Genomic DNA, 12,733 nt, shown 5'->3' on the forward strand with positions numbered 1-12,733 from the left:
CACCACATATTGGGTCAGAATCTCTGGAGTTGGGGCTCAGGAGTGTTACAATTAGCCAGATTTGGATATTCTTTTCTGATTCTAATGCAATAGAAACTGCTGTATTAGAGAAGGAGGTGGTACAACCTGTTAACATGTCTAAGGTAGTGGCTGTAGTTACTAGGTGAAAGGTGATGAGATCCAGAGACAAAGGGATGCACCTGAGAGTCACTGAGAGAGCCTGGGCAGGACTTCCCACTCCACCCTTCCCTGGACAGTGGCTGAGGTTCAAGGAATGGGAGCTGGAATTCCTACCTGGATCCTCTGGCTCCAGAGCCTGTGAGCTTTACTGTACAGAGCCATTTATACCACATCTTGATTTTAAATATTTTATGTTTGTTTCTCTTAGCATTTGTTTTGCAAATCCCCATCTTATCTCAAATAGCCTTCAAGCCTTGTATTTCTCCCTCACTTTCATAAAGCCTAGGAGAGAAATAAGGGACAGGCAAGTAAGGCCTTAAAAGTTAAGAAAAAATGTATTTCTTTGGGGCTGGGTACTCAGGCAAGGAAAAAGGAGGTCTGATTAGATTAGCACAGACTGGGGAAGAACCACAGGACACTGGGAGATGCACTGCTTCTCCTCTTCTATAAACCCCAGAGGGTCTCCAGGAAACCTGAAGACAATAATCCCAGAAGCCTAGAGGGTGACCCCATTTCCTTCCCAGGGTTATTACTGGGTGTCAGGCTGAAGGAATTCAGGAAACTGTAAATAAACCACAACAGCCTCAGCTACCATCTCTCCAAACATCAACATCAACTACCTCGACATTAAAATTCATTGCAATTCATCTCGCTGCCACCTACAACCAGACCTGAAGGAGGCAGATGGGACTATGGGAGGGTTTTTTTGCTGCCCCTTCCCCAGCCTGACCCATCTTCATCCCGGGCCTGGTTTTCCTAGGGTCTCCTGGAGGCAGGAAACTGACACCTCTATCTCAGGGGGCAGGCTGAGGACACCTCCATTCTCTCCTCACTGCCCGGTAGGTCAGGATTAAAGCAAACTGAGGCAAAGGTGATAGTTAGTAGTGCCAGGAGAAGCCGGTCCTGTCCGAGTAACTGGCAAGGTTACAAGGGCCAAGCTAAGCAGGTGGGAGTAGAGGTGTTGGGGGAGGGGAAAAAAAAAAAGATGGGAAAGTGGGCGTGGCGAGGACTACGATAGGTGTTTGGGGTGGGGCGTGCGAGGCGCCTGGGGGACGCACCCTTGAGAGTGACCAATCAGAGAACTGGCTGGGGCCAGGGACGGGATGGGGGCGTTATCTTGGTCGAGATTGGACCAGGGCAGAGCTCAGGGAGCCGCGCACCGCTCAAGGCCCGCGGCTTTGCAGTTCCGCGTTTTATAACGCAGTGGCGGCGGCAGTGGAAGGTGGTTGGACCGCAGCGCAGTGCCTGGATCTGACACTCTTTGGCTTGCCTCGGAATTCCTTGGGTTCCAGGTCTGTTCAGTCCTTCCCCAAGGTTCGCTCTATCCTCTGTCCCCTAACTCTTGTCCAGCTCCCCAAGCTCCCGACGTCAGCGTTTGCAGAACGAAATGGTCACAGCCATGAATATCTCAGATGAAATAGAGCAGATATTACAGCCCTACAACTTCGAGATGTTCCAGGACTTAAGGCCCTTTTTGGAGGAGTACTGGTGAGACCTGGGGAAAGGGAAGGGCCATGCCAGGGGCCCAACTCTGATGACTGCTATTTGTGTGGGGTTGGGGGTTGGGGGGATGCGACACAGAATGCCCGCAATGATTTTGCTAAAGATCAAAGGTATTGGCCTCTCTTGTACTGGCTTCACGTCCTCATTGTTCAAGGTGCAGATAGTGTGGCACCTTAAAGAGATGAGATCTGGAAGAAAGAAAGGCAGAAATAAGAGGATGGGGTGAGGAATGTGGAAGGAGACAGAAACCAAGGGGAAAGAGTGTAGTGAGAACTGGTCTCTGAGGAATGGGGTTGATCTGAACTCCTACTTCCATCCACCTTATAGATGACTCCCCTCCGTCCTTTGTGGTGGCGGGTTCGCGCATGGGTACATAGTGCTGGTGCCCAGGGACAGCCTGCCCTTTGCAGTTATCACGTTGTTCCTCAAATGCTCCATCCTCCCTGCTGTGGAAAAAGAGACAAAGTCAGGATGCTCTTCCAGGATTTCCCCAGGCTCCCTGGCGTTGCTCTAGAACTCCTCAAAGGTGTTTGTGGACTGACTTTGTGCTCCGGGCAATTTGCCCTGACCCAACTAGGCAGAAGCTGTTGCCACATTCTTCTTACACTACGGTCCGGGGTTGTCTCTAGGCATGGGCAGCTGTCACCCACTCCCAACCCCACTGAGAAAGCAAAAGTCACAGAAGCCTTGGACATATCCCCTGCCCTGCGCTAGGTGTTTCATACACATTAACACTGTCAGGAGAGGAGTGTTATTCCTCCCTTACAAATGAGGAAACTGAGACTCAGAAAACTGAGTAGTCTTTCCAATGTTACACAGCTAGTAGGTGGCAGAGCTAGGACTCCAACCCAGGGCACTCACCTGGAGAGATGAGTGGGTATTCCTATAACCAGTACCCACCTATAAGCCCATCCCCTCTGCCTTCTGCCTGCCAGGGCAATCTCATTTGCCATAGCTCTGATCTACCTGCTGCTCATCTTTGTGGGGCAGAACTACATGAAGGCACGGAAGGGCTTCAACCTTCAGGGATCTCTCATCCTTTGGTCCTTCTGCCTTGCAGTCTTCAGGTAAGTCCTCACCCACACACTCCCCACCTGTCTTGTAGACCTCATTCTATTCCTAAAAGTTTTCTAGAAATCTAAATCGCATCAACTCCCCAAGTTGTCTCCTACTTCTCTCCCTATCCCATTATCTCAGCTCTAACTCCTCTCCCCAGATTCCATCCTCATCCCATATTATCCCATTTTCCTTCTTCCCCAGTCCCCAAACTGGCAGTCTCTGCTCTCTCTCTCATGAGTCCTCTTGTGCTCATGGAGTCTGGGTACTTCCAACAATTTCCCCATCCTCTAATATTCTCTGAATTTAAAAACACCCTCTCCTAAGACTTTCCAATTGCTTCCCCAGCCTTTCCTTTCCATATTTCCTCCCCCAAACTCCTTCAATTGCCCTCATCCTGCCACCTATCTCCTCCTAGGCTTCTACCCATCCCATGAGCCCTATTCCCTAACTCAACTTCCAGTCCCATCCTTCAGCACTTCCCAGTCCTTCCCTGGCTCTCATCTCTTCTAGATTACTGGTTGGCTCTACCAGATTGGCTCCAGGATCTCAGAAGCTGTGACTCATCTCCTCTGAAAGGGTGGGGAGGTGGTAGAACTTGGGTCAGTGACCTGACCAGGCCAAGGGGGAAGGGTGAATTGGTGCCTGCGGGTGATCCTTATACCCTTTTCCTCTGTCCCATTTCAGTATCCTCGGGGCAGTGAGGACATGGGTCTATATGGGGACCTTGCTACTTAGGGGGAGTCTAAAGCACACTGTGTGCTTCACCAACTTCATCAACCATCCCATAATCAAATTCTGGTCCTGCCTCTTTGTTCTCAGCAAGATCATTGAACTTGGTGAGTGATAAGGCTTTATCTCTCTGGTGTCCAGTCAACTGCATACCTCCTCAGCCCCATCCCCAATCACAGGGAGAGTCCCTTCCCGACACCTTGGGTCCTAACAACATCTCTCACCCAAGCCCCTCTTCAGATTCTCTGCCACAAAGACCCCTCTCCCTGCCCTGAAAATTCCCCCTGTGCCCCCATATCCAGTATGGAGGGTGGTCCCAACACTGGATGGTATGCCAGCTATGACTTCCCATCTCTCAGGAGACACGGCCTTCATCATCCTGCGTAAGCGGCCACTCATCTTTGTGCACTGGTACCACCACAGCACAGTGCTGGTGTATACAAGCTTTGGATACAGGTACAAGGTGGCTGCAGGGGGCTGGTTCATGACCATGAACTATGGTGTACATGCCATCATGTACACCTACTACACTCTGAAGGCTGCCAAAGTGAAGCCCCCTAGGTGGTTTCCCATGTTCGTCACCAGCCTGCAGGTCCTGCAGATGTTTATGGGAGCCATTATCGGTATTCTGACTTTCATCTGGAGACAGGAGCAGGGATGCCACACCACAGCGGAAGAGCTCTTCTGGTCCTTCATCTTGTATATGACCTATTTCCTCCTCTTTGCCCAGTACTTCCACAAAACCTACATAATTCCCAGGATCAAAGCCAAGACCAAAAGCCAGTGAAGGGTTGAAGAAAAAGGAGCCCCAAAGTCTTTTCTCCCCAGGCATTGAGGTGCTGAGCTTACGTTTGGGAGAATGATTAGGATTCCTTTCCTCCATGGTTTCCCCATGAGATTTGCGCCCCTTGGTGGCAGGAAGTTATGACAGGCAAGAAGTGTCACCCCCGGGATGGAGATGTGATCTAGTACTCTGATGTTTCTGTTTTTAATGTGAAGGCCAAGCAGGCCCTAGCATGGGGGTTGGACGGAGGAGACTCCCCAGAGTTGAGTTATTTGTATTTCCAGAAATCTTTCTTCTTGCTCTGTTTTGGCAATTAAAGATTTCAACAAGATTTTGGGGGCTTGGGGATTTAGGGGAAAGGGACTGCTGTAATGAGAGAGGGTTGCTGGCAGTTCGATGACCTGCAGGTGAGAAGCTTAAGAGGGCATGTGGAAGGATGAGAGGCGCACACACACACACTCAATGAGAATCCTAGGCCTGGTAGGCATTTAATAAATGTCTGTCACAGACTAGAATTTTATTGCTGTTAGAGGTTCAAGCCCCTCATAGGAACAGTGAGAAACAGGTGCAGAAAGGCGAAGTAACAAGTCATAGGCTTCCTAAATTGCAGAATTGATACCAGCAAGTAAACGTTCGAGACCAGACCCTCCGGTTATCCTCCATAATACCACGAGGTGGCGCCGCAGCACCAGCTTTGGCCAACGCCCGCCGAACAGTTAGTCCCCAAGCCTTACAGACGAACATGCACGCACGCATGCGTGCGCCGCTCTGCTCCAGGGATTCCCCCGGCTTCCCGAACCTGATGTTGGGGGCCTAGGACGACCAAAGCCCTAGAAGCCTGGACCGTAACCTCTTTCTTGTACACCGAGCTCTCCTTTAGACACAAAGAAGGGTGAGAGAAGGGGGCTTAACCGCAACTCTGAATCATCAGGCCTTTGACAGTCCGCGCACATTTATTTCATTTATCTCTGAAAACAGGGAAGGAAGAGTCTGGAGAAGGCGGGGTGGGCCAAGGGTGAGTTGGCCCCCGGGGAACTGGTCCCTGTTCCTGGCCTTAGTCCAGGGTCGTGGACTGTGTCTAGGGCCCAGTCCACCCCTCAGGCCTGGGAGGGGGTAGGCTCTCTCCTGAGCCAGCCGCCCCCACCCCGCAACGCCGGCAGCCCCAGCACCCCTCTCAGACTCCGGGACAGGAGCTAGCCAGTCTGGAAGACTCCAGTCCGCGGAGGCTGTGAATTATCGCCCCCGCCCTCGGCGATGAGAGGCTGGGCCACTCATACGGGCCGTTCCACGGCGTACTGGCACGGACTAAGGTTCGCGGCCGGGGATGTCCCGGGCACCGCGGGGTAGCTGAAAGAGGCGTGCTGTTTGGCCTTGAGCCTCAGGCTGGCCAGACTCGAGTTACATGGGTCCCGATATACGTAGGGAGAGGAGGCGGCTGCGGCTGCGGCTGCGGCGGCCGAGGCGTAAGGGCAGGACACTGCCCCGGACGACACTGCAGCCGGAGCCAGCCCGGGGGGTCCCCCGCCCAGTCCCTGCAGGGCCCCGGGTCCTGGCACCGTGCCCGGGGCGGCGGCGGCCGAGGGCACCATGGAGGCTGCGATGGAGCTGGGTGGCGAGAAGACGGGCTGCGAAGCCAGAGGCCCCACGTTGACCGAGTTGAAGGCGAAAGGGAAGGTCTTGGCGGCGAGCGGCGGGCCAAGTGCCTTGGGTGGCCAATTGCCGTATGAGTAGCCAGGGTACACCTCCTCGTAGGGCGGCACCAGCCCCCCAAGGGGCGCCGCGAAGCCGCTCTTGCACAGCTCGGCCTGCTGGCTGCGCTCGCGCTTTCTCCACTTGGCGCGCCGGTTCTTGAACCATACCTGCGGGCATGGGAGGAAAGCTGTCAGGGCGCAGCCGCCAGCATGACCGGTGGGTGGGTCACCCGGACTGGGGTCCAAGCGAGGGGCGGGGCCGGACGGAGCATAAGCAAGACGAGGTGGCCGGAGACGGGAATGGGGTGATAGAGCAGCCGGACAGGGCCAGTGAGAAGCACAGTCAGCGGGCTGAGAAAGAAGCAGGGGGCGGCAGGACTAAGTCAGGGGCGAAGGCGGGGGACAGCAGGATGAGGTCAAGGAGGGGTGAAGAGGAGAACCAGAGACAGCGCCAGGGGAGAAGGAACGCTCTGCCTGGGGTGACAAAGTGGAGTAAGAGCAGAGATTGGACGTTGGTGGAAAGAAGGTCATGGGGACAGCGGACGGGGGCCGAGGGACGTCGGGTGTTAGGTCCGAGAATGGGGCAGGCCGGGCAGAACCACAGACTGCTGATTCCAAAGCTACTCCCTGAGCAGCCCGCGAGAGGAAGGCCCAGGGTAGGGTGAGGCTGGCGGCTCTGGGAGGGCCGTACCCGCACGCGGGCCTCGGTGAGGTTGGTCCACACGGCGATCTCTTCTCGCGTACTCATGTCGGGGTAGCGGTTTCTCTGGAAGGTCGCCTCGAGCTCTTGCAGCTGCTGGCTAGTGAAGTGCGTGCGCTGCCGCCGCTGCTTCTTCTTCAGCGAGCCGTCTTCAGGGGAGCCAACAGGCAGCGAAGCCGAGGCCTTCTCCGAGTCTGGGGGCGGGGTGGGGACAGGTCACAAGGAGTCCATGCCTGCACGGATTCCCGGGCTTGGGGACCTTCTCCGCGGGGCGGCTGACTCCCTCCCTGGCTTCCACTCCAGGGTCCCACCCGCTGAAGGATGGAGCTGTTATTCCCCCCAGCTCCAGAAGGGGGCGCGCTCACCACTCTGTTCTTGTCCCTTGCAGCCGTGTTCTGCGAGTGGGGGGTGGGGGGTGCCCGCATCTGACAGCGAGAGGGCCGGGCTCCGGGCCTCCGCCTCGCTGAGCAGGCCGAACTCCATGGAGGGAGGGCTCTGTAGGGAAGAAAAGACAAGACCAAGTTAAATGGGAATAAAATCTCCCAGTTATGCAGTTCCCAGTAGTGTTTCCCCACCAGTTCTCTGTCCCCTTTCTCAGCCACCAACATAAAGCTACCCTGTGTGGGATGCCCTAGGATAGAATGGGGAAACAGCGGTCTAAGGAGGGAAAGGTGTATACTCAGAGGTTTTAAACACAGATATACACAATAGACTTTGATTTGTTCACTGCTGGGCACCTAGAACTCTGCCTCGTGCACAGTTGGTGTTCAATAGGTATTTATTGAATTAATGAAAACCACACTATTGAGTACCATATACCACATCCTCAAAAACTTGAATTCCCTTTCACACGAATGCCCAATATCCCTATAAATTCAAACATGCCCCTCAGTCAAGTCACATCTGAGACACAGTCTGAACCTGTGTTAGTCACTCTCCAGTGGGACAGATTTGATTTTGAACCAGGCCTAATATGTCTGCCATTAGGAGAATCACTGCTATCATTTATGACCAGTTACTATGTGCTTTCACCTCATTATCTCTCCCTCCACAAGAATGCATGAATATTAGGTATTATCACACTTTTTTAGGTGAGGAAACTGAGACTTGAAGTGACGATTAAGGTCACAGAGCTTGTAAATAGTGGAGCTGGGATCTGAACCAAATCTGGGAGACTCCTAAGCTGTGCTTTTCTTCATTTTCTTTTTCAAATGTGTTCTTTGCCGCCCTCCCCACAAATCCCTTCAGGGACTGGAACTCAGGGCTAACCTCAGGGATAGAAATCTAGCCTGACCTTACCTGGGTCTGCTTCAACCAGGAGGGCCACCCTGCTTTTGTCTGTTTTATTTATGCTTTCTGGAGAGATTTCATTTGAAGAAAGGGTTCCAGGATCAAAAACAAGTTTGAAAATCATTAGGCATTCGGCTCCATCTGCTTCTATACCTGCCCAGACATACATGGCATCCCACCTGTCACTACTCTCATGCCTGGCCTCTAGCAGGCCCACCCCAGGCAGTGGATGTGGGTTTCTTAGAACCACCTTTCTACCCTTACTCTCTGTGCCAAACCTCACCTGAAATTGTCCAGAAGCCTGCCTAGGTCCCCCTCCAAGTTTCTCGTGCAGTGTCCCCTTTCCCAGGCCCCCTCTGGTGGGAGGAAGGGAAAGAGATACTAGTGGGGCTCAAGACTCTGGATGCCTCTTGGTCAGAGAACCAAAGGAGGCTAGGGACAGAGGAACAGGGGTGAAGAGCTGGGTAAGAGGGGATCCATCTGCCTTCCCATTAACAGGGACTTAATGCAGGCTGTCCAAAGTGGCATTAATGTGGCGGATTAGCCTAGATTGAGATGTATGTCACTTGGCTGCTCTGAATTTATTAGGAGCCTTTCTCAGGGAGGCGCAGATGGGCAGCGGCCTGTATTTGCACATGGTAATGCCCCTTTCAACCAGCTCAGAGATGACAGCTGCCCCCCTCCTCCACCTCTCAAGTGAGATTGAGGTGGGACAGAGGTCAAGGCAGGAGGTTGAGAAACAGTCCCTGTTTTTCTGCAGGCAGAGGGGACCAGACCTTGGACCTCTTCCTAGAGTTGGAGAGGCAGGGCTGAAGGAACCACAGGAAGGAAGGAGGGAAGTCTGGCAGAAGGTGGGGTTGCTCAGCTTGCCCCTCCTCCAGGTCTGAGGTCAGGAGCCAGAGGCTTGGGCCTGGCCAAGTGATGCGCTGATGAAGGGAGAGGACCTTGGGAGGGAGCTGGAGCAGCCTTGACTAGGGGCTCCTCCCAAGTTGCCAGGAAAGTTTAGAATTGAGAGCTGGGAAAAGGGGGGTGGGGGCTCTGAAATCTTCTCTTCACACCCAACACGCCCTCAAAATGCACACCATGCCCTTGACTTCTCCCGAGGCCCCCAGGGAGCAACACAGAGCTGGGAAAAGAGGGACAGTTGGGTTTGCCTGTAGGGAAAGCTGAATCCCACCATTGCTATTCCTCCTTCCAGTCTGCTTTGGCTCCAGACTTTCCATTTTCCACACTCCCGTTCCCCCAGCATTCCATACCTGTGTCTTGGTTTCACTCTTTATTTCAGCAGAGGGAGGCAGGGTGAGGAGAGATAAGGGCCAGAATAAAAGACGAGGCGGAGAAAGCAGAATTCAGGCTGTGTGTTTCCAGAGACAGACAGACACACATGCAGATACACACGGGCCCCCACTCAGACAAAATAAGAACTTGGACTTGGAGCTAGGGGCATACAAACACACACTCTCCCACACATGTGCTCCCACATTCAGGCAGGCAGACACACACCGTCACAGTCTCCTCTCTCTGTGACAGGGACAGCTGCCTTGGCTGTTTTGGAGCTAGCCATTACCCTCCCCCTCCCCTTCCTGGCCCCTCTGAACCTCAGCTCTGAGTCCCAGGAACTAAGGATTCTGTGGGGGAGGAGGAAGCCAAAGGAGCCAGGGGAATGGTCTGTACTCAGGCTGCTGGGGAGAGCCTGTTCAGCTGAATGGGGTGAAGGTTTGAGAATGCTGGAAGAGATTGGGATAGGGAGCAGAAACTGATTAGGCCTCTCTTAGGAAAGTAATACAGTATAGCCCAAAGAAACTAGGTTTGGGGGTCAAAAGATCTGAGGTCATGTCCTGGCTCCCCAACTTACTAGCTGTGTGTCCTTGACAAATTACTTTCCCTCTCTGGGTATATTTTTTCATCTCTAAATGGGAGATTATAATCCCTTCCCTACCTACCTTCAGTATTGTTACAAGATTATAATAAAGCATAGCAAGGAAAAACTGGTAGGGATAAAACTCTATATAAGTTTTTTTGTTTTTTGGGTTTTTTTGTCTTCATTCATTAAACTGATGTTTATTTGGCACCTTCTATGAGCTAGGCATTGAATAAGGCACTGAGGATAGAGTGGTAAATAAGATCTCATCCTCCTCTCTGCCCTTGCTTGAGTGGTTCACCTCCCTAGACCCTGTGTCTCCTAGTGAAAAATTTCTCTGGTGACTACAGGTGAGTATGCTGCATTTTAGAGAGGGTTGCAAGTGTGTGTCAGGAGCATTCTATCCTAAACATAAAGGAAGGCCCAGTCAATAAGGTAACATCCAAATGGGCAGGGTAACCCAAGCTGGAAGCCACACTGGGGACCAGGGACTGGTAGAAGAAAGAATGAAGGCTTTAGGCTCTTAACTGTGTCAGTAACAGCAGACAGAGGAGATGAGGCTGAGAAGGGCCCTGCCTGTGAAGTTAAAAAGGCAAGAACACTAATGCCAGGCAGGCAATAGAGAGAGGGTGAGAGCAGAGGCCTCTAGCAGACCCGTGTCGGGTGGGCTCATCAGGCAGAGGCTGGCGGCACCAAGCTGTTATCTGAGTTGGAGACAGGCTGGCTGAGAATTAAGCTCCCCCAAACTGCTGGAGGTCAGGAAGCTGGGGAGTTGGGACTGTGACCAGGGACTTCACCTCACTCAGGGGACAGGGACAGGCAGTAGGTCTGGAAGTCGCAGGGTCAGTTGATGCTGGTAGGATATACGAGGCAGAGCCAAAGAGAGTCCAGAGATAACAGTGGTGCTGAGTCTAGCTCTGGGGGCCCTCCTGCCCCACTCCAGCATCTCTGACACATCCTGCAGGGGTGTGTGGCCCAGGCTCCACTGGCTGGCGTCAGGGTGGCAATACCAGCCTAGGGATAATGGAAGGCCTGCAGGTGACCTTGGTCTTTGAAGTACAGCATGGAATTATAAGAAGCTGTCATGGACTGCAGCAAGAACCAAATATCCAAGATGTATTAAGGTGGAGAGGAGAGACTGTCACAGACCAGAGAGGCCATAGTGGGGAGGCCATGGTTTCCAAGGGACACAGCTCAAAGGAAGGAGGCAATTGCCATATGCATCCACTTTTGTTCTGAAGCCAAAGGGTTAGACCAGGGCCACAGCCAGAGTAGTTGCAACTACCCGAGTAGTTGCTCCGCCCAAGGCAGGAGGCACACCCTGAAACTGAAATGGGGGAAAACCTTTCTCTTGTAGGGACTGAATGGAAAGGAAGACAAGAGGGGAGTTGTGATGATGTGCCTCAGCTCAGCAAGCACCAAGTTGGTGAACAAGTATAAATCACGGCTCTAAACTGGGACGGAACCATCCTATAAAATTGATACTCAAGTGAGGCCCTTAAGTGCACATGGCCTCACGTTCATTAAGGACACTGAGCATCCACATTATCTGGTCTGCTAAGCTGCAATGAGCAAATAAAAGCAAATGAAGGCAGCTGTAGACAATGCTCACAGCCCAAGAGGAAACCCTAAGACTCAGGTGGAGGCAGCAATGATTTGATGCACTTAATTTACCAAGGGGTATATCAGGAATCAGAGAAATAGGCCTACACACCCTTCTTTCCTTCTTTCCCTCAACAAGTGTTAGGTGCTAAGACAGATGCCCAAGAATGGTAAGGCACAGACTCTAACTTCTAGGAGCCTACAGTCTGGGGAGGCAAACAGAGCACTGGATGGAATGATGGTCTGCATGGGCCTGATTCCCAGATTGTGGGAGATGAGAGAGACAGAAGCCCATGTAAGGTGGTATCAAGTTTTGGGGTTCAGAGAATATAGTACCCAGCTGATCTGAGAACTGGGGAGGCAGAGAAGGAGGCAGAGGTTTCTAAATAATGGAGCAGTATTGGGAATGAGCTGGCGGGTTCACAGGGCAGCAGGGAACCTAGCTTGGCCAGGGTGTCAGTGTGGGCAATGGAAATCATCAGAGAAAAATGGTCAGGCTGAGAGGGACTGCAGTGAGGGGCAAGGGGTACGGGTTCAGGTTTGATAAAGTGTAGGCTAGAGCATCTCCAGCTTTTCCATCAAAAAACCCTTAAGACTAGTAAGAGAGAATATATTACAGAAAACAGGGGCACAACCTGAAACTACTGCTGCCAGTGTGAAATTTCTTTGAGATCTTCAGCCTTATGTTAAAAATGGAAAATTTGGCCTTCTATTCCATACATAAGTTCTGTTTGTTTTAATATAAAAATAATGTTTTCTCTCCAAATCTCCAAGAGACATCTTTAAGTGACATCACCACACCAGGAAGATGGGCTGTGTTTAGCCTGCAGCGTCATGCCACTCCCACTCCTCTGCTGCCTTCTCCCACCCCAGCTTCTACTGAGAAACATTGCTCCAAGCAGTGGGAGTCACTGGAGGCTTGTAGGTGAGGGAGTGACATAAAAGCAGTATCTTTGGGGTCTTTATTTGGCAATGGTGAGCAGAATGGATTGGATAGGGGAGAGACAGCAAAGGGGAAGCTATTAACTGAGTGGTGTAAAGTAAGGAAGTCCCCAGGTGAGGGAAAGGAGCGGAGAGAGTTCTGAAAGCGGCTCTTTCTCATCCCACTGTCTTTTCCTTTCTTTCTCCATCACTATCATCATGGGTCCCTGTCTGTGACCATGGACTAGACTCTAGATAATCCCAAAGCTCAGGACCTAATGGATCCTTTGGGTTAGCTGCCATCTCCTTCCCGCACACTCTAGGAAGCATCATTTAGAGTAAATAGAGAAGAAAAGATTTGGCTGGCTCTGTCCTTCTCTTGTGCCCACTCCTAACTCAGCTCCAACTCGCCC

General features: G+C 52.3%; 2 protein-coding genes across 2 annotated transcripts; one reads left to right on the top strand and one right to left on the bottom strand.

The window, feature by feature from the left end:
* The first annotated feature begins 1,407 nt into the window (after positions 1-1,407).
* On the top strand, positions 1,408-4,585 carry ELOVL3 (ELOVL fatty acid elongase 3). The gene is made up of 4 exons (XM_010974486.3): positions 1,408-1,668; positions 2,619-2,750; positions 3,427-3,578; positions 3,831-4,585. Exons 1-4 carry the CDS (start codon positions 1,568-1,570, stop codon positions 4,256-4,258), a joined length of 813 nt encoding a protein of 270 aa, XP_010972788.1. The 5' UTR covers positions 1,408-1,567; the 3' UTR covers positions 4,259-4,585.
* A 244-nt stretch (positions 4,586-4,829) lies between these two features.
* On the bottom strand, positions 4,830-7,159 carry PITX3 (paired like homeodomain 3). Its single transcript, XM_031461648.2, has 3 exons — positions 7,012-7,159; positions 6,638-6,840; positions 4,830-6,114 (listed from the first exon to the last, which is right to left on the bottom strand). The coding sequence occupies exons 1-3, from the start codon at positions 7,127-7,129 to the stop codon at positions 5,527-5,529; spliced, it is 909 nt and encodes a 302-aa protein (XP_031317508.2). The 5' UTR covers positions 7,130-7,159; the 3' UTR covers positions 4,830-5,526.
* Positions 7,160-12,733: the final 5,574 nt, after the last annotated feature.

This window comes from Camelus dromedarius, chromosome 8 (genome assembly GCF_036321535.1).
Source record: "Camelus dromedarius isolate mCamDro1 chromosome 8, mCamDro1.pat, whole genome shotgun sequence".
NCBI classification, from domain to species: Eukaryota; Metazoa; Chordata; class Mammalia; order Artiodactyla; family Camelidae; genus Camelus; species Camelus dromedarius.